This window comes from Vicia villosa, linkage group LG6 (genome assembly GCF_029867415.1).
Source record: "Vicia villosa cultivar HV-30 ecotype Madison, WI linkage group LG6, Vvil1.0, whole genome shotgun sequence".
Lineage (NCBI taxonomy): Eukaryota > Viridiplantae > Streptophyta > Magnoliopsida > Fabales > Fabaceae > Vicia > Vicia villosa.
This window is the reverse complement of record NC_081185.1, coordinates 23,828,934-23,849,837: the sequence shown is the minus strand read 5'-3', so window position 1 is coordinate 23,849,837 and position 20,904 is coordinate 23,828,934. Positions and strand designations below refer to the sequence as shown.

Genomic DNA, 20,904 nt, shown 5'->3' with positions numbered 1-20,904 from the left:
AAAATCAAGAAAAAAATCTGATTCTATAAAAGTCTAAGACAAAAGAACCTTTTTATAAATTAAAGGAGAATTCAATTTTTTTTATAAATACAAATTTTAAATTTAATTTATTTATATAGGAGGACAAAATACCTATTAATCTAAAAATTTATTATTAATTTTAGAAGAATCTACTCATAAAAAACATATTTGACCCCTACTCAAGAAAAAAATACTCCTAAAATACACTCGTACCCAATATGCACTACCCATTCCATTGACGATTTCCAAACATGGAAATCATCGTGCCTAAACATAAAAATCCAATTTAATACCTAAATTACCCTCACTCAAATGGAAACTAAATCTAATTTAATTATTTAATACCATAAATAAATATGATAATTATTATTCAATGTTTAGCGCTTGCCAGCTATGTAAATCACACAACTTTACAAATATAAAAAACGACGGCGTTACATTACGTACAGCTATTACAACACAAGTACACACACAACACAACACTCTCGTAACCAAAATTCACATCAAAACTTTATAACTTTTAATTTTCCCTTTTCTCTCTCTCAAATCTCAAACCCAATTTCAATTAACGCTATTGTTCAATTCAAACTTCAAATGTAGAAGAACAGAAAAAACTTTCAGAAACTTCATTTTTATGCAATTTCAGATTCAAAATTATAACCGTCGTTGATTTTTCGGTTAACCCGACCCGAAATGGAATCGAATCCAATGTCTTCTTCCAGTTTCTCTCCGCAGTTAATCGGCGTCTCTAGGCTGAGATCTTCCTCCGTTAAGAAGCTGCCGGAACCCTTACGCCGCGCCGTCGCTGACTGCCTCTCTTCGCCGGTCACCTCCGCTAACGAACCTTCCAGAATTCTTCGGGTATTCAGCTTTTTCTTCCTCGCCGCTTTTTTATTGTTCGATTTCGATTTGTTTTCAGTAGTGTTAGAAGAAATTAGAAACTGAAATTCATATCATATTTTTTTTTATTTATTTTTCATAATTTTATTTTAATTATTGTCGTTATTATTATTGTTATTATTATTGTTGTTTATATTTATCACAATGCGATTGTGAACTAGTTGTTTGGTAGAAAAATATATCGCTATTGTTTTTCATTTCTGAAATACATTTATTGCTGAGAAATTTAGTAGTGAAATGGGGAAAGGGTAGTTTTGTCAATGTAATATAATATGGCTTGTTTTAATGAAGTTCTGGGAAGAAGTGTTACTCAATGATTCTACTTACTCATGTATGAATCCATCAAGCATTTTCAGGTTCTAGGTTTTATATTAATATCAATAAATGCTTCACTACTCAAACTGGTTTAGAGTCCTATACTAAATTTTTGTGAGGGTAGACTTTTAAGTTGTAGTAACTGATGTGGTTGCGGTTTTTTAATATTCCGGAGAGTTGACGAATGTAGCTGATGTGACCTCGATCGCGGTTATGCATCATTAAACGTGGTGCGCTGACGAATGTGGATGACGTGGCATCAATTGCGGTTATGCATCATTAAACGTGGTGCGCCGACGAATGTGGATGACATGGCTTCAATTGCGGTTATGCATCATTAAATATGGTGAGCTGACGAATATGGATGATGTGGCTTCAATTGCGGTTATGAATCGTTAAATGTGGTGCGCTGACGAATGTGGATGACGTGGCATCAAATGCGGTTATGCATCATTAAATGTGGTGAGCTGACGAATGTGGCTGATGTGGCCTAAATTATGGTTATGCATTATTAAATGTGACGTTGCAGGCGTTTCTTTAAATCTTGCGCGTGGGTAAACCATAGTAACTCCCTGTTGGAAGTTTAATTTATGTTATAAAAAGTTTTTTCCTTTGGTTTTGTTTATACTTTATAAGTTACCAGATAGCAATATTAAATGGATTGATGATGATGATGCACACAGGTGCTAGAAGTTTTAGAAACGACGTCTAAATAAATGAGCATTTCTTGTTTTTGTTTATAACTCATAGTGCAGATTATCTATATTAATACTTTTAGGGGAAGGTTTAATATTCATGTTAATCGCATAACTTGTAGAGAAAATGTAGCTTTGGTTTTTGTAATGGCAAATACATATAAAGAGAAGTAAGTATGGGGATACAAAGATGAGAGAGTGCCAAAGGTACTCTAAAGCCAAGGCAATGAAGTTCACTGAGCGGCAATACAACAACACAAACAAGAAAAAACCGCTAACAAAATAAACAAAAACTCCCACCTCTTTGAGAAAGTAAGGAGACACAAGAAGCAAACTGTTAGGATATTGGTTTGGGCCTTAGTTCAAACCAAATAAATAGGAGTTAGCTCAATTAGTTAGTTTTTATTCTGCAAATAATTAGGAGTGGCTTAGTCAGTTAGTTTTTATCATCCAAATAAATAGGAGTTAGTTTAGTTAGTATTCCCCATATAAATAGGAGTGTATGGGACAGTAGCTAGTATGTTATTATTTTCTGTTTTTCCTATTAGGGTTAGGGTTTGGGCAGAGAGAGATTCATCTCTCCTCTGAGGAGCATTTGCTCTGGGATTATAGGGATCAGTCTCTGTAATAGTTCTTAATTCTATCAATATTGTATTTTCCATTATATTCTATCTTACCTCTGTTCTATCAATTGGTCCGACCTACCGGATTCGAACCAGCGCATGTGCGTGCGGCTGCCGCCGCCATATCCGCCATATGCAGGTTACAATATGAGTTTGGCGTGCATCATGGTTGCTGAAGGAGGGAAGGATCCAAAAAAGTTGAGGCAAAAGCGACAATTTCAAAGGGGTTTTAAAGAGAAAAGCTGCAGACCATCATCAAGAGATAGTAAGAATGAAGATGTGCAACAGGTTCAATTATTTGAAGTCGGTCTATCAAGTTCTCAACAATGGGATCCAGGGAGATGCAAAAGCTATAGTAGTGTTGTTGTTATCTTTCAAGAAAATGAACTCCAAGTATGGTTTTGTGGTTTGATGTGAAGTGCAAATTTGGTCTTGTTTTAGACCCACCATTACCTTGCAAGGGAAGTGTTTGGCATGTCATTGTTATATGTTGAAGGACATTTTCTCATCTCAACCTTGAGGACAAGGTTGTATTTTTGGTTGCCGGTATTGTTAGGATATTGGTTTGGGCCTTAGTTCAAACCAAATAAATAGGAGTTAGCTCAATTAGTTAGTTTTTATTCTGCAAATAATTAGGAGTGGCTTAGTCAGTTAGTTTTTATCATCCAAATAAATAGGAGTTAGTTTAGTTAGTATTCCCCATATAAATAGGAGTGTATGGGACAGTAGCTAGTATGTTATTATTTTCTGTTTTTCCTATTAGGGTTAGGGTTTGGGCAGAGAGAGATTCATCTCTCCTCTGAGGAGCATTTGCTCTGGGATTATAGGGATCAGTCTCTGTAATAGTTCTTAATTCTATCAATATTGTATTTTCCATTATATTCTATCTTACCTCTGTTCTATCACAAACCACCTGAGATAAGCCTAGGAAATCATATTCCCCGCCTAACAAACCAAATCCGGAAAGCCTCATAAGCCTAGCCCCTAGTCCTCTAACAGCTCAAGTAGAGGAAAGGATGAGTCAGCCACTCAAAAAAGTATAGGAGTAGCAAGATGTCTTTTCTAAATACCACTCCTAAGTATGAAAGAGAATTCTATCGTCCAGTTCCTCTACAGTCAAAGTTTTACCAGAGAAAATAGTCATGTTACGAGATTTTCAAAGATTCTTTTCTTTTATCCATTTGCATCCAGAGTCATGTTAGTGGGTTTGGTGCGAAATTAAATGTGCATTCTCATGATAGGGAGGTGATTGCAAATGTTGACACATATTCCAGTTGTGGTGATTGGGGTCTTGCTATTCAAGTTTTCAATAAAAGGGTAGTATGGAACTTGATCATTTGCAACTCTGTGACTGAGGGTTTCGAGTTAAAAGCATAGAATAAGAGTGTTTGGCATATAAATAATAGGAAAGAAGAAACCGTATCAGCATCTTTATCTGTTCATACAGTGAATTGCTACATGGATGATGTAGAAAGTGGTTTTCTTATGTTGATGGAAAATTTTATAGCAAATTGTCACATTGCTGGGTATTATAGGAGTCATAACATTAGATATATCGGATGCTTCAAGTAAGGTTTTTGTTGACTTAGCTGGACCCATGAGTGATTATGCCTAAACTTTGGTAAATTTGTAAGACAACAACTGCAGGTTGACACCTAAAGGCAGTGAAAGTGAAGTTGTGCTGCGGGTTCGGTTGTTTGAAGCCTGCTCATTAAGTTTCCAACAATGAAGCACGGACACGATACGAGTATCGGATACGATACGTATCTGATACGGCGATACGTCACTAATTAGAAAATACATGATACTATACGTTTAAGATACGTATATAAAAATTATAATTAAATATTTTAATTAAATTGTAATTTAACAAAACCTAATTCATAACTAATTCATAACTCAATTTTTAACATTACTAGATTGTTGAAAAATATTAAATTTAAGATATTGAATTAGTATCAATGTCATCACTTTCTTCACCATCATAGGTAAATCTTATTCTTCACTCTCATAGATAAATAAGTAGAGCACCTTCCATATTTAGTAAGTCCATCAAAATCTGGAGAAGAAGGGGACTTTGCAGAAAGGAAGAAAAAAAAAAGGTTGCAAGGAGTAATAATTAATAAATGAAATTTTAAATGTGTTATGGGAAATCAAACCAATATTTTGAAAAATGATAACTATCTCAAAGAATTAATTAGGATATTAAAGAGAATGACTAGAAATGAAAGGTTATTAAAAAGAGAAATAAAAGGTCATTAAAAAGAAGAATGTGATGAAAAACTAAAGAGTCACGTATCTGTGGAGTATCGGGGCGTATCGCCGCCGTATCGGAATTTTTTTTATTGAATTTTTTAAATAAATAAATTCGGATACTTCTTCGATACGTATCGGCGGCGTATCGGAGCGTATCGGCGTATCGGAGCGTATCGGATACGATTCGGCTGAGTTTTTGAAGTATCCGTGCATCATTGGTTTCCAACAATGGGATCCTCGGGGCAAGGGCTTGATTTGCAACTATTACAATACTAAGAGTTCTTGAACTGTTCTATACATCAGTTGTTTTGCTGGGATTTCTTGTGCCTAAATTCCTTGCTCTCTTGCAACTTGTTCATACCATGGTTATGCCACCATATCCTTGAGGACAGAGCTATTTCTCTAGAGGCTGGTAGTGATAGTATACTGGATTTGGGTCTTAGTCCCATGAGGGGCTGAATAGGGAATTGCTGAGGTGGCCAATTAGTTAGAAGAGGCAGCGCAGTTATAGGGAGATGGAGGGTATTCAGAAATATTATTCATACTTGGTTAGGAGAATATTCTCTCTGGTTAGAAGCATTCAGAAATATTGTTCAAAGTTGGTTAAGAGAGTTTTCTCCCTGGTTAGAAGCATTATGTTCTGGTAGGAGTGTCACACTCTGGTTTATTTTTTCCTTAATCATTTTAAGTGGGCTTTGCTCCATTTTCGTACTCAATATAGACAGATTTTCCTTTATGAATGCACAGGTTCCATCGCATATCCTGCAGCAGGGGAGAAATATGTTTGTTGTTAGTAGTAAGTAAAGTATTTCTACGTATGTGCTGAATGTGCAAGCACTAGCTTCTTCTTTATAGAGGGGTTCCTAACTAACCATGGCATGACTTGTGTATCTTAACACAGCCAGATTTTAATACCATGAGAACCTGTAATTCTCCATGATATCCCATGACCCAAATTCAAATTGGTTGCAAGTTATGATGCCATTGTATTTGAATTTGATACTCAGTATCCAAAGTCACATCCTTACCAATTTTATTTTATGGCTTAAATATGTTATTGCAGGACTATCTGAAAGGTCCTATGACCACAGACATGGCTTACAGTGCAATTCTGGAACATACTATTGCGGAGAGGGAGCGTAGGTAACTGTCTCATTCATTTCTTGACATGATGTAGTTGCTGATACCATCCAGATTTCTTTAAAACTGTTGCTTTAATATCATTTTGCTGTATACTTCAGTCAATGCCATGCACTAGGTGAACTAATTATGTTGTATGAAACAGGCAGAATGCATCCTTATAATTTACATGTGTAGTATACTAATCAATCGCTGCAAACTTTTTATGTGTTTAGGATTAGAAGCTAGCGTATCTATTTGTGCATGTGGAATTGGATGCTGTCATATTTATGAAACATATGGTGCAATTAGGGTTTTAAGACATTGATAGAAGGTATACATGATAACAAGATATTTATGTTTAGTGTGTATTATTACCTCTATTACTGATAGCAGTACCACTGTACCAGCAAGAGAAAAGCACAGAGAAGCCAAACTGAAAAATAGAAATAAAATATAGATAATCCAAGGCTTTCAAAAAGCCTTGGTCCCTCCCCCCAATATCCCTCAATTCAGCCTTGGCCCCTTCCTCTATTTCCCTCAATTCAGCCTTGGCCCCTCCCTCTATTTCCCTCAATTCAGCCTTGGTTTGCCTCCTTATTTCCCTCTCTCCAATTTCCCTCGATTCAGTATTAAGATGCCTCTTGCTGCCTGTACAGGCAGTTATACCCTTTTCTATGCTTTCAAGTGGTCAGACAACATACATGGCTCTCATGAGACTCTAATTATGTCATCCTTTTATTTTTCTTCCTGTAATGCACCTGTTATTTTTTATTTTTTTTAACATTACTAGTCCCCCTCAAGCCATTTCCAGTTTGATATTGACCTCCAGATGAAAGTTAGGAAATTGATCTTGGATAGCTGTGAAAGCCTGAAAGGTTCCCGCGAATCCCCAGAGTTTGGGCGCCACTTCCATAAACTAAGGACTCCAATGGTCTTCTCTAGGTTAGTCCTGGGATTTAAGACCTCAGGAGGCTGAACTTGAACCTGTAATTCCCATTCTTGGAAGCGTGCTAATTAGGAACAGATTTAGAGAAGAAGTGGAAGCTTACTTTTTCATCAAGAAGACACGAAAAGTTTCAGCCTGTGAAGCACGGATACTTCAAAAATGCTGCCGAATCGGATCTGATACAAAAACGGATCGGAGGAGTATCCAAAATTATTTATTTAAAAAAATAAATAAAAAAATTCCGATACGGCGGCGATACGCTTTCGATACTCTCCAATACGTGACTTTTCAATTTTTTTCATATTTTTTTTAATCACTCTTATTAATGCTTTTTAACTCTCATTACAGCAGGTGTTAAATTCTTTCTCACCAATTCCTACTTTCCAAGAACTGTTTCATATCCCCGTATTTTTTTTTAATTCTCAATATATCCAATTTATTATACTAATCATAACGTTTTTGAATTCTTAGATTTAATATTTTTCAGTAATATCGTAATGTATTAAAATTCTGTTATGAAGACTTTGATTTAATTAAGTATTTTATTTTAATTTTTATATATGTATCTTAAACGTATCGTATCTAGTATTAATTGATTAGTAACGTATCTACGTATCGGATACGTATCGTATTCGATACTCGTATCGTGTCCGTGCTTCATTGGTTTCAGCCTGTATGCCACTTCTTGCATTACTTTTCCACATCCAGTCAAGGGACGTATGTATCAGGCCTCTCATTTTGTATGCCACTTCTACTTTTTTTCCACATCCAGCAAGGGCCATATGTACCTGGCTTTTCATTCACGCTTTTATTAGTGACCAAAGTCTAGGGAATTGGAACTTAGAGTACGAGCCTGTTATGTTTTTCATAACGGAGGGAAAAGTAGCTTTGGCACCTTTGAGTAGGACAGATGGATGCTTGTCATATAAGGCTGTTTATGCAGATTGCAGAGTTTTGTTTAGCTGAATTATTGTAATTAGTGTTGTACCATAACTTATCCTAGCTGAGTTGTTTTGGCCGCTTCTTAGTACTGTTAGATACCAATCAATTATTTTTTCCTTTCTTTATTGCTTAGATACCAATCAATTATTTTTTCCTTTCTTTATTGCTTTAGCCTGTTAGAATTATGTGAGCCGTTTGTAATTTCTGCTGTTTCTGACATTGACACTATTTTCACCAGTCCTGCAGTAGTTGCAAGGTGTGTGGCACTATTGAAGCGATATCTTCTAAGGTATGTTACCGGTTATCTGCATACATGGGTGCTCAATATTTTCATAATTTTTTTATCTTTGAGCATAACCCATCTCTTTTCCATCCCCGCTTCATAGACTTGCGTGTTAATATAGTATTGAAATCTAAATGTCCTTTTCTACATCAGTCTCTCTGTTAGATAAACCCTCAATTGGAAATAGTTGATTAGTTAAATAGTTAAATAATGTGAAGGAGAGACTAGGTTACCTTTGGTTTTGGAAATGAATTTACAGCAGGGGAGAGCTAGGTAACCACAAATACCTTAAATATGCTTCCTCCGTTTCAAAATAACTGTTGTTTTAGCAAATAAAATTTGTTTCAAAATGAATGTCATTCCCAGTTTTTGATGTAAAAGTGATTGCAATTTTTCCAATTGAGTCCTATAATTATTACTCTGTACACTACTTCCAATACATTTATAAGGTTAATTTAGTAAAAGTGTAATATCTTATGACAACATTATTACATTCCTTAATCTGTGTGCAAAAACCTTAAACGACCGTCATTTTGAAACGGAGGGAGTAATATGTTTTGTAGCAATAAATACTATTTCCTTTTGTATTCTGAACCAGCACCTAAAACTTTTATTTCTCTAGATGTTTGGGAACTATTGAAAATTATATGGACAAATAAATAATTTTCCTTCCTTTTTTCAGGGATAAAATATAGAATGGAAAAATCTGCAAAAGTGAACCATAAAATGATTTTGAATAGAAATCCAAAAAAAAAAAAAAAACTGAGAAAAAAGAAGACAGTCAGTCAGACCATGTTTCCAAAAACATATTTTAATATATAATTTACTTGGCTGATGGGATTGCCTTAGGGACAAACCTTCTTTATTCTCATGGATAAAGGGGATAGTTCGTGAATCCTTTTAGTATTGTGCTAATTTGTTTTATGTTGAAGGTTCTTCTATCTAATAATTTATTAATAAATTGCATTTGACTTAGATTTATTTAATGTCTAGAACATGCAGCTGGTGTCTTTCCTTGTATGACTGCATATTGTACATCTTGTTTTGTTGCTATTTAGCCATTATTAAGTTTTTAGAGCTTGTTCATTAATACAGATACAAACCGAGTGAGGAGACATTACTTCAGATAGATCGTTTTTGTTCAGCTGTAATTGCTGAATATGTTATTAACCCAAATCAGCCATGGTCACAATCTATGAATCGACAATCTGGTGCTTCCACAACTCCATCTCCTTTACTTGTATCTAATGTTGCTTCTGAGGCACATGTGAAGTCACTGAGTTATGTGCGTTCCCTAGTGGCCCGACACATTCCCAAACGGATTTTTCAACCAGTTTCTTCATCGGGAAAATCACTGCCAACATTGTCATCTTTGCTGAGTAAATCTTTCCACACTCAACGTAGTCCTGCTATTGTTCCAGAAACGCCTAGTTCTTCAAGTGGTCCAAAAACATTACAGGAAGACTCCATCATGCGCTCTGTCTCAAAGTCATTAAAACATGAAAAAGTTAATGAAAAGAATGAATTAGGGTTCATTGCCCATGATGTTCTGAAATGGCGCTGGCTTGAGCAACCACAATCGTCATCAGTTGGGACTGAAAGGTAAATCATCTTTCCGCATGTTTTTCACAGCTTATTTTGAGAAAAGAATTGTTTTTTTAAGCTGACTATGGAAGCTTTCAGAAATTAAAGAAAAGCTATTATGGTCCCAACACGAGCTCATCCAAACATGCATTTAATACTTGTTTTTGGTTTAGGTGTCTTGAGTTTTCTCTCATAGTGCTTAAAAAGTTTACTCTATTATTTAACATGATTTATGCAGTGATCGTGGTCAATATATGACATCACACAGTAGTTTCTTAGAAATAGGTGCAGCAGCTTTACTTGTAGGAGACATCGAATCTAAGATGAAGGGGCAACCATGGAAATTTTTTGGAACTGATGATATGCCTTACCTGGATCAGCTATTGCAGTCTTCTCCTGTAACACCAATTACAAATTCTGTCTCTGCTCGTTGCCACCTGAGAGCAATAACAGCATCTAAGCGCAAAAAAGCAGGCTCTCGTCATATATGGCACGTTCTCGTATAACTCGCATAGCTATTACTTTCTTCCATTTTCTTCTTACTAGTGTTTTTAATCTAATTTCATACCATGATAAATCTTATCAAGTTTATTATTTTTCTCTGCCATGTTCATTTACAACTTGGTTGTTTTTCTTTCAATTTTTTCCTCTGAATAATATCTTTATTCAAGGTCATACCATGATAAACCTTATTAACTTCATTAGTTTGTTCCAAATATTGTATCAGAATATAGAGAGGTCATGAAAAATTAAATACACAAGAATTGAAAGGAGCCTGCCTAGCCTCTTAGAATTTTAACGTAGTCTGAAAAATGAAAATGTTACGACTTCTTGTGTTTTTCCGGTGGTTTTCAATGCCAAAATTCATACATAAGAATTATATTTGTACGTTGCCTTTGGATTGACATGTGCGGGTAAATGATACTTTTTTCTGGAGAATCTTCTGTTTGCTGTATGGAGATTTTATGGTTGATTAGTTGACTGCTGCAATGATTTTATTAATTCAACTTTTCTCTCTGCATTCTTTTCTGAACTCATTCTCATTCTTGTAATCTTGTTTTTCCTACTTCATAAGTTCTTTATTCTTATTCTGAATAAAAACTAAGTACTGTTTATGCAGTATTTTTTTTTAATTCTGACTAGTGAGGGATAAGTTAACCACTTATTACTGGAACGTTCTGTGACCTACAATGCTTTGTATGGGGAGATTATGTGTAATATTAAATTGCTCCTCTACAGTCTGATATTCTCTCTTTCCCTTTTGAGATAAATATTTGATATTCTTTTAACTCACTAGGCTGACTAAAAAGTCTGTATATTTCTTTACTACTTTTGCTTGTTGAAGGCTTTTCTCAATTAACTTGCTGTTCTGAACATTGCTATTTCTCCAGGGAGGATTCTCCGGTGATTACATTTCGTCCCCGAGCTCGACAGCTTTTCCAGTATCGTCATTACAGGTATTGCTCATGTTCACTTAAGATACTTCAAAGGAATTTATTGACAAATTTTTGTATCTCCTGTGTGCATCTGAGAATCAGTACCATAACACAAGCTTTGTCCTCAATCTTACATTGCCAAACTTCAATTGCCATAATTGCTTTGCTATTTGGATTCCAAATTGTTTTCATCATTCAATTAGCAAAACTGCAATAAGAATACATTAATGTAATGATGGGCATTGCTTTTCAATCAAATGATCTCATGATTCTCAAGTTTATAAGTTTCCTTAAAGTGATTCCCAGGATACAATACCTATCAACATATTTGTTTATTTTGCTCTGGTTTTTATTGCAGCCTTTGTTGATTATAAAATACCTTACAACTTTTTTTTAATCGTACTATAGTTTTTAATTATTGATTTATTTATTTTTCTTGCTTACACCTTACAAAATGATCTCTTTTGCCGACCAGTGAGCAACAACCTCTACGATTAAACCCTGCCGAGGTACAAGAAGTTATTGCAGCAGTTTGCTCTGAGGCTTCTTCCCCAGGCACCAATGTCATGACAGTGTCAACTATACTAGGCAATAACAGTGGAAAACCATCGACGGATGTGGCTGTTAGCGTCCTTATTAAACTAGTTATTGACATGTATGTTTCAATTAATTGTTGCCTTATTTGTTTTATTCATTTTGTTTATCCTGTGGCCAGAGGAGTGGCTGATATCAACCATTGATGGAAAATGGTGTGGGCCCACTGCTTATTTAAAAAAGAAATTAGTCAAGCAAATATTTCAGATTGGTTAATATTTTTATTGAACCACAAATGGAGATAAGAAATAGTCATGGAACTTAACATGTTTTGATCTATAGTTTCACTATAGATTCATGGGCTAAACAGATAAGTTCACTGTGTTATAAGCCCAATTCATTACTTTGGTCAAATGATATTATATACATATACATGTGAGGATAATATGTTGACTGGTATTTTGTTAATGTCCATTTAATTGTATTTTGGGTCACAAGATTATTTATTGTTAACATAATGTTATATGAAAGCAATACCGAGATGTCATTATAATATTTCGAAATGGAAAAGATCTTATTGAACTTTTTCATGTCAGGGGTATATCAGGTTGAATGCTGGATCCCTTCCCCACAGATTAACTTTCAATCCATTTACTTGATTGAACTTTTCTGATTATTTCACATATCTATGGTTGTGTTGTTCTGAGTTTATTGTGTATGATGGTCACAAAAATATTATTCTGTAGGTATGTTTTAGATTCTCAGACAGCTGCTCCTCTCATTCTTTCTATGCTTGAGGTGATACATTAATAAATAATTTTTATATTTTTTTGTAACTAAATTCATTTGTTTAATTTTTACTAATTTATATTTTAACTGTACCTTTCAGGAGATTCTTAGTTCTTCTGAAACAGGTTGCAGGATTCGGGCTTTCGATTTGATTCTAAATCTAGGGGTTCATTCTCATCTCCTAGAACCTATGATTGTTGACGAAGCTTCCATAATTGAAGAAGAATATTCTCAAGAACCCTACTATGACAGCCACACTCAAATTATGATGCAAGGAAGCAGAAAAGGAAGTTCTCAGAATAAATCAGACACAGTCTCTGCAATTGATAATTTTGAGCCGTGGATTATAAATATTCTGTATGAGATACTGCTTCTACTTGTTCAGGTATCATTGAGCAGAAAAAGAAATTGTTGGACAAAATCATCGCTGTTTTTTTTGTATATATTTTCTTGGGTAGGATCATCTGATTGACACGTCAATATTTTGATTTCCATTCCCTAACATATTGATACCTGTTATACATGCTATGATGCTTTGTCATTTGAATTGAGGCATGTATGCCTTCATTTTATTTTCTAATGACAATTGATTGAGAATAAGGATAGAAGACAAGATTGCAATCTCATATCTTGTACTTTCAAAATTTCAAGATGAACTCTGTAGTTGTATTAAGAAAAACTTTTATCATCTGTTTCACAAGGAGATTTTCAAGAACCTTATGTCTTTTCATTCAAATTTTTCGTAGATAACGGTTCATTCACGTTGTTCTCTCAATTTCTTACACTTATATGACAATCAATGACTTTGTACAGACTGAAGAAAAGGAGGAATCTGTTTGGGCATCTGCACTCAGCTGCTTGCTTTATTTTGTCTGCGATCGTGGAAAGATCAGGAGAAATCGCTTACAAGGACTCGACATAAGGGTGAGAAACAATATCCCCCTCATATTTTTCACTCTACCAGTTTCCACGGACATCTTATTACTTGTTTCGTCGTACTGCATTCTGCAGCGTGGTTTTTTTGCTTCACTTTTTGTAATATTGGACAGAGGGTCTGGATGAAAAGAAAGGATGCTGAATGATTAGTGAATATGGAGAGTTCCCTTTTTTGGTCTTGCTAGAAATTAAGACTTACATTTAAGAAGATGAAAGCATGAGGACATGAGATAATTTGTTGAACAAGATAACTAAAAGAATCCGAGTTAACATTTTTCCTCTTACTACTAGAAAAAATATGGAAGGAAAGAAAAGAAAGTCAGGAGCCTATATATTCTGTTTTAAATACAGAAAGTAGAACTTTTTCAATTGGATAGTTGTATTTTTGCTCCCTTAGGTGCCACGTTTGTGCAATTCTGCTTTCCCTTGTTTCAATTGTGCAAAATCGGGTCTCAAGGTACATCCATTGTTGCAATTTGTCCATTATTAGTTGTCTAAATTGTAACACTAGAAGCCTACTTAGCCAATCCAGACCTATGTTGGAACAATTAAACTTGGTAAGTTGATGTTGCCAAAAAGTATCTCTGTGACTAGATGTAGAGGCTCTATGGGAAAGCTTCCAGAGCAACTATTACCATACCTGAGGGATCTTCTCTAGGCACACCAGCTTCCCAGGTTTGCCTAAGTTAGCGCAAATTCAGACCTAGATTGACCATGTAGACCCTTGGCATTTAAAATTAGTGTTAGTGAATGGAGGGGCTTGATGTAACACTTGGGATACGAGGGGATATAATTTGTGCATTTGGAGTCCTTAGAATTAAAATTGCACAATCATGATACTTGGGGAATCAAAAGTATAATCAAGCCTTATAATTAAACAGATCTGAGGCTTTTTCAAAAGTTGAAAAACTAGAGCAAGTGTAAAATCTTTCTGTGAACCATGTTTTCACCGTGTCAGTTGAGTCCTAACCTTATTTTCTATCAAGTCCCTCTTACTTTCAAAGTTTCACTTAACTAATGAATTGTTCCACCTGATACTCTACTGGAACTTTTTGAACTGTTGGAATTTGGACCTCCTCCATGCTTATACAAACGTTGCTGTGGGTTTTTAAAACCCCTCCAAGTCTAAAGGCTTCCGGATAATAATACACATGTAATTATATTAACTATTAGACTACTGCACTGGTAGTTATCACTTCACTTACTACAACTCCTACTATTCCTGTATAACTACTGTTTAACTAACTTGAGGGACTTCTGATTTTTTTGAATACAGATAGTTATGCACACTTTTAGTCAGTGATTTCTGATTCTATATTTTCATGTCTTCACCACTCGGCAGTACCCTTTCTGTTTGATTGGGTTATGTGTTAGAATTTTTCAGAAAACTAAAAAACACAGGTGCAAAGGCGTTCTATAATTGTAGATTCAGATTATAAAAGTTCTTACTTTCCAACTGTGTTTTCAAATATTTATTAATACAGTTTGTTTTTCAGTCTTAAGACTATATAATTTAAGTTGGGAGGTTTTATGCATTTCAGCCATTAAAAAGTTCTTACTATGCGAGTTTGTGAATGCTCTTCTTTATCTTGGGTTTTTATGAAGTCATTCGTTCACTACTTTTTTAAATTGTCAATGTGCCTTGTGTCATTAACTATGATATCTGCCTATAACTTAGTTACGCCCAATTTTCCTTTAGGTTCTGAAAGAACTTATAAGAATCAGCAGGGAGAACTCCTGGGCAGAATTAGTTCATTGCAAGCTGATTTCCATGTTAACCAACATGTTTTATGAAGCTCTTGACGAAGTAACAGAGCCTGTTCCTAGAAAACCGAAGTTTCTTGTGGATCAACTTGATCTGATTGGAGGAGTTCAATTTATTTTCATTGAGGTATGTCTATATTTTCAATGTTTTTTCTTTAAAAAAACTCAATATACTTCCAAATTCCAATAGAGTTCATTATTACAAATTTACAACATTACTGTTATGTTATCCCTTTAACCGTGAATACTGATAATATTGCATTGTACATTTGTATGGGACTGATGTTCTTGGACTTGATGCTTATTGTTAAGAAATGTGGTTTGTGCCTAGCTCAACCCTACAAAACCGGTTGGTAGGGTGAAGATTGCTCCCACTTATAAGTACATGTTTAGGCCATATATTGTCCGATGTGGGACTCTTAACACTTGTCATATATGACTTAGTTATTTAGACTGTTATGCTCTTTAATTTGGAGATTTTAAAGATCTCAATTTTTTCATGACTGCCACGCTTGCTTGATGTGCCCATCATATATTTTTCATATCAATTTAATGATAAGATTCTAGCTTCTTTTTATTTCTTATTTTCATAATAGTATAATTGTAGATAAAATCCTGAGCTAGCATCCTCACCCGGTGTTGCTGAGTTTCCAATTGTATGATTTCCCCCATTTTTTCTATGTTGGTGCAGTATGCCCTTGTAAACTCAAGAGAAGAAAGGAAAAATCTGTATTCAGTGCTTTTTGATTACATTCTGCATCAAGTAAATGAAACATGTACAGCTACAGGTGTAAATGAATACAGTGATGATGAGATCCAACCTCTCGCTTCTCTACTTGCTCAAGCAAATGCACCCGAGGCATTTTATATTTCTGTCAAACTTGGGGTAGAATGCATTGGTGAGATTTTGAGAAGATCAATTGCATCTACTTTGTCCAGATATCCTAACAGTGAGCGACTAAATGTGGTATGTCTCCAATATTATTTTCTTGTCTGTTGACCCCCTGCCCTCTTCTCTCCTTTGATGAATGTTTATTACCTTAGTTGGTGGGCATAAGAGAGCCTTCAAGGGGTTTCTTAAATATCACAAACTCGAGTACTAGGTTTCTTTGTAAAATATAGTAAAAAAAATCTCAATATGTTTTTTGGTTAATAAATAACTTTTAACCATTTGTACGCTGGAGAAGATATGCAAAAGAGTTCATCTAGTATTTTTTTATGGTTAAATTTATAGCCTTATGTAATTCCTTCAGGAAACTTGATGTGCGAGAATTCACCTGGTATTTTTGAAGGTTATGTATAGTCTTAGGATGAGTGCTGCTTTTCTTCGGTCATAATTTTGGCTTATTTTCCATTAATTTTACCTCCACCCCATTGGTTAAAAATCAGGAAGTTGTTGTGAGTTGTGACTTTCAATTTGAGATATGTTTTCTTGTTTTTGTGGCCTAAATTAAGTCATTTTGGAACTTACATTCATTTGTACCTTGCGTGTTTCTTTTAAATCTTTGCAGCTTCTGGAAACTGTTGCAGAGAAGTTTGACACCGTAATAAGTTCATTCACTCATCTGGACAAGGAATTCTCTCTTATGATTCAGATCAGTAAATCTCACAAGTTTTTTGAAAATATGGATAATGCGTCTCTGCAAAATGGCATTAAGTTGCAAGCAAAGCATTCATGGGTCACTTTACATTCCCTTCTTCATTCTGATAGAATTTCGTACCGTCAAAATGGGTATATCTGGTTAGGAGATCTGCTTATTGCTGAAATTAGTGAGGAGAGAGGTGGAAATATATGGTCAAGTATCAAATACTTTCAGCAGGAAATTGCTCAAGCAGGAACTCAGGATTTTTTGGATACATCAAATATTCCGTTGTCCATCTTACTTCTGTGTGGCCTTCTAAAGTCCAAAGACAACTACATTAGATGGGGATTTTTGTTTGTTCTTGAAAGACTTCTTATGAGATGCAAATTTTATCTAGATGAGCATGAAATGCAGCTATCAAACAGCAAAATTCTAGAGCATGGCAAGAAAGATTGGCATCTTGAGAAAGCCAATGCAGTGATCGACATAATGAGCAGTGCTTTATCTTTGGTGTTTCAGATAAATGAAACAGACCATATCAATATTCTGAAGGTAATTGTATCTGAATCCTAAATGCCTTTTTGCTAAATATCCTCATATCATAACATTTAATGCGTAGAAAAGATTGGAAAAAACAGTAATTATTACAAAATTCAGCAATTAAATATGCATGTTCTTTATCTTATCATTGAAAGAGAAAAACACCAGAGTTTGCCAATTGAGTTTGTTAGAGAAACTGTTAGAAATGTTTGGTCTTCATGATAGAGCATGGTCTTTTATGAGGTGGTGTAATAAAATGAATTTAATTCTCAATTGCAGGTGTATATTATCATAAAATGAAATCATGTTATAGAAAATCTAAACATAAATGAAATGTTTCTTTTGTTATAAATGAAACCTTATTTCAGAATTATCGATGTAAAGTCAAATCCTTGGTTTACATTTAGGATGCCGGTTTAAATGTTTGTCATATTTGTTACCTGTTTTGCTCAACACCTTTTCTATTTTTAAACAGATGTGTGACATACTATTCTCTCAATTGTGCTTAAGAGTTCCTCCTGCTACAGCTCCACCCTTTGGTGATGATGTGCAGCATGACAAAAATATAAATCTCACTAGTGTAAGCAAAAAATCTGACATTGATAATCATGTTCCCAAACGAGATACCTTCCTCTGGGATGAACACAAGGAAGAATCTAATAGAAGACCTGGCTACGCTAACAACTACCATCCAGATCACGAGACGGCATCAATGGCAGCTCTTCTCCAAGGACGAGCTATTGTACCCATGCAGTTAATTGCACGTGTTCCTGCTGCCTTACTATATTGGCCACTCATTCAATTGGCAGGAGCAGCAACCGATGATATTGCTTTAGGAGTTGCTGTTGGAAGTAAAGGAAGAGGAAATCTGCCTGGTGCCACATCAGATATTCGGGCTATACTTATCTTACTTCTTATTGGTAAATGCTCAGCAGATCCTGTTGCTTTCCAGGAAGTAGGCCAGGAACAATTTTTCAGGTGATCCAAAATTTCTCTATTTTTTGTAAATTTGTTTCCCTTCTTATTTTTCACTTTTATACATTGAAATGTAATTTAAAACACGAGTTTTCTTGCATCTGGCAGGGAACTTTTGGATGACACAGATTCAAGAGTGGCATATTATTCGTCTGCTTTTCTTCTGAAGGCATGGATTTTAATTGATTTTTGGTGTTGAATGTATCGGGGCCATAAATATCATATTTTTTTAATGTTGTAATAATTTTCCGTTGCAGCGAATGATGACGGAGAAGCCAGAGAAATATCAACACATGCTTCAGAATCTTGTTGTTAAAGCTCAACAGGTACTGTTGCTTTTATTGATTTGCTTGAAGCTTCTATTGAAGTAAAGCCCATTAATATTTTAATTTTGCATTGAAACAACCCCTCACATTCAAATTATTTCTTTTATACTACTGTGATCAATGATTATCATTGATGGATGACAAACATGGTACAATTTGGCTTCTGGCGAAGATTTCCAATCGCAGTTTTCAAGATCATAGGCTAATTTCGGGGTTTTCAAAACTCGAACATGTGGCATTAATTAGCAAGACAAATCAGTGTCAAATTTCCCCTTTTTTTTTTTTTCAGTTTATTTCATTGTGTTATTTTATTGAAATGAAAACAATTATTCTTTCTTTCGAATCTCTAGATGTTTGTTCCTTTTGCAATTTTCTTAATATTCGCTTTTTTGTTTATTACCAATATGATTGTGCTTTGCAATGCAGAGTAACAATGAAAAACTGTTGGAAAATCCATACCTTCAAATGCGTGGCATAATTCAGCTGGCAAATGATCTTGGATTTGACTTGTAATCTTTATTACATGACTTTATAGAGGGATATATTGTTTGGAGTTGGAGATTTGTATTGGTTTAAGAAAGTGTCACCTTTGGTTCTCATGAAGATCTTTCATCATTCAATTGGCTTAGATTTTGAAACACTTATATCCATGATCTGTTTCCTTCCATAAACAGATTTATTTTTAACATGGCCAATGAGGGTATAAGTTTGGCCAGAGAATGAGAATGTGACCATAGAATGAGAGCCAATGGAATCGGGCTGCGCATAATATTGAGCGATTTTTCTGAGAAGTAATTAACAGAACTCGACATGCTGCATGCCCTCAATTCCTGTTGATCTCTTCAGTGATATTACTTTTTTGGAGAACCATGTTTTATCTGCCATCACTCCTTCATCTTCCCCGTGTATGTGAACAGCAACTGAGAAGGCAGAGATCTATTGAGGAATAATTTTGAACGCACCTGATTTTGACCCAACTACTGATTGTTGCTGAGCTAGGCCTGCCTTCAGGTACATCTTTCTCTTTTTTCTTGCTTTGTCGAGGACCCATTTGTTATTGGTAGGGGCTTTTGCAATCAAGCCTGTTCATAAATAGTTACAAACTAACTAGAACTAAAAAAATATATTTTCTTGGAAAAGTCCAGTCTTGAGATTGAGATGGTTTGTACAGCCCTTTGCAGGCGTTAACAGCCATGCTAAACTTTTTGATAGGCCTTTCTGTATCTAAGATACTCATGTCTTTCAGAAGAAAAAAAAAGAAAGGTTTATACAATCCAGTTTTAAAACCTGAACCAAGTCAGCCGATTCAACTGGAACTGGCCAGTTCGTCGATTGGTTTGATTTTTGTAATCTGGTTGAACTGGGGGTTCAATAAAGTTTGGTTCAACTGGTTTTCATTTTACATCCTTTACTTTTTATTTATTTGTCATTCAGCTCAAGGTTGAACCAATTGAACCATGACCCAAAGGTCTCACGGGTTCAATCTCCGGTCTTATTATTAAAACATCCACACAATCGATCACTTATTTAATTTTACTTGGTAGGAGTAGTTTTTTACGGCATTTAATTACATAAACAATTTGTGTGCTTGCAGTTGCTGGCTGGCGGGCATTGATTTCAAATGAAATTATGTGCAGAAGAATTGCATAAGATTCTTTCTTTTGTACAGAATTAGATTCCCACAAGGCCTTCAAATTTTTTCTTTTATGAAGGCTACCTCTATGCTTGCTCTTTTTTACTAGGCATACAGGACCTGTCACGGGAAAAGATAGAACTCAGTTTTGTAACTTGTCAATATATATATCTCACAGGTCACAAGGAGATCCATCCTTTAATAAGGGGTATCACGGGGTGTCTACTTTTAGATGCATCCCTTGCTGCTCTCCTTGTTCTCTGTAAATGTGTGATTTAATGGTTTTCTTTTCCTTTATGATCCATTCCTTTTTTTTTGTTGCGAAAATTGTAACATGTAGTGAGAAGTTACTGTGTAAATTATCTATTCAGAATTTTATTATAGGAATGGTTGTGTGTAACAATTTTCTTAATAATAACAGCCCCGTATTTATTCCTTATATTAAGATATAAAAACAATGCAGATCATAGTTAGAAACTGATCTTTAGCTCAAGTTGATGGCCAATGCCTCATCAGTTCTAACAGGTTGTTATCGTGCAGTACTACAGTCCAGACTATCAAAATAAAGGAGATATTATCTGACATTTGTTTAAAATACGGAAGAAAAAAAAAGTAACTTTTTATAATCAAACAATTCTAGTTTTTTGTTTTGTTTGAAATACCCAAGTATTGAAACAATGTTACACAAATAACCATCTTTT

At 34.9% G+C, this 20,904-nt stretch overlaps 1 protein-coding gene across 3 annotated transcripts; it reads left to right on the top strand.

Annotated features, from left to right (window-relative positions):
* Positions 1-483: 483 nt before the first annotated feature.
* Positions 484-20,642, top strand: LOC131609009 (uncharacterized). 3 transcript variants are annotated; one of them, XM_058880629.1, is made up of 19 exons: positions 825-882; positions 5,874-5,953; positions 6,166-6,263; positions 8,059-8,109; positions 9,199-9,705; positions 9,926-10,177; positions 11,079-11,144; positions 11,599-11,778; positions 12,404-12,455; positions 12,547-12,831; positions 13,260-13,370; positions 15,082-15,273; positions 15,838-16,113; positions 16,658-17,281; positions 17,745-18,247; positions 18,353-18,413; positions 18,502-18,570; positions 18,997-19,581; positions 20,165-20,642. In XM_058880629.1, the coding sequence occupies exons 5-18, from the start codon at positions 9,299-9,301 to the stop codon at positions 19,081-19,083; spliced, it is 3,165 nt and encodes a 1,054-aa protein (XP_058736612.1). In that variant the 5' UTR covers positions 825-882; positions 5,874-5,953; positions 6,166-6,263; positions 8,059-8,109; positions 9,199-9,298; the 3' UTR covers positions 19,084-19,581; positions 20,165-20,642. The 3 variants fall into 3 exon arrangements, with proteins under 3 accessions (XP_058736611.1, XP_058736610.1, XP_058736612.1); XM_058880628.1 differs by lacking the exon at positions 6,166-6,263 and having other exon boundaries at positions 484-882; XM_058880627.1 differs by lacking the exon at positions 6,166-6,263 and having other exon boundaries at positions 484-882; positions 9,926-10,181; positions 11,083-11,144.
* Positions 20,643-20,904: the final 262 nt, after the last annotated feature.

Excerpts from the sequence above, each read along its gene's own strand:
- LOC131609009 (XM_058880628.1), top strand. The coding sequence starts at position 715 with ATGGAATCGAATCCAATGTCTTCTTCCAGTTTCTCTCCGCAGTTAATC. Across the intron at positions 12,456-12,546 it reads TCATTCTTTCTATGCTTGAG|GAGATTCTTAGTTCTTCTGA; the intron begins GTGATACATTAA and ends TGTACCTTTCAG. Across the intron at positions 13,371-15,081 it reads TACAAGGACTCGACATAAGG|GTTCTGAAAGAACTTATAAG; the intron begins GTGAGAAACAAT and ends ATTTTCCTTTAG.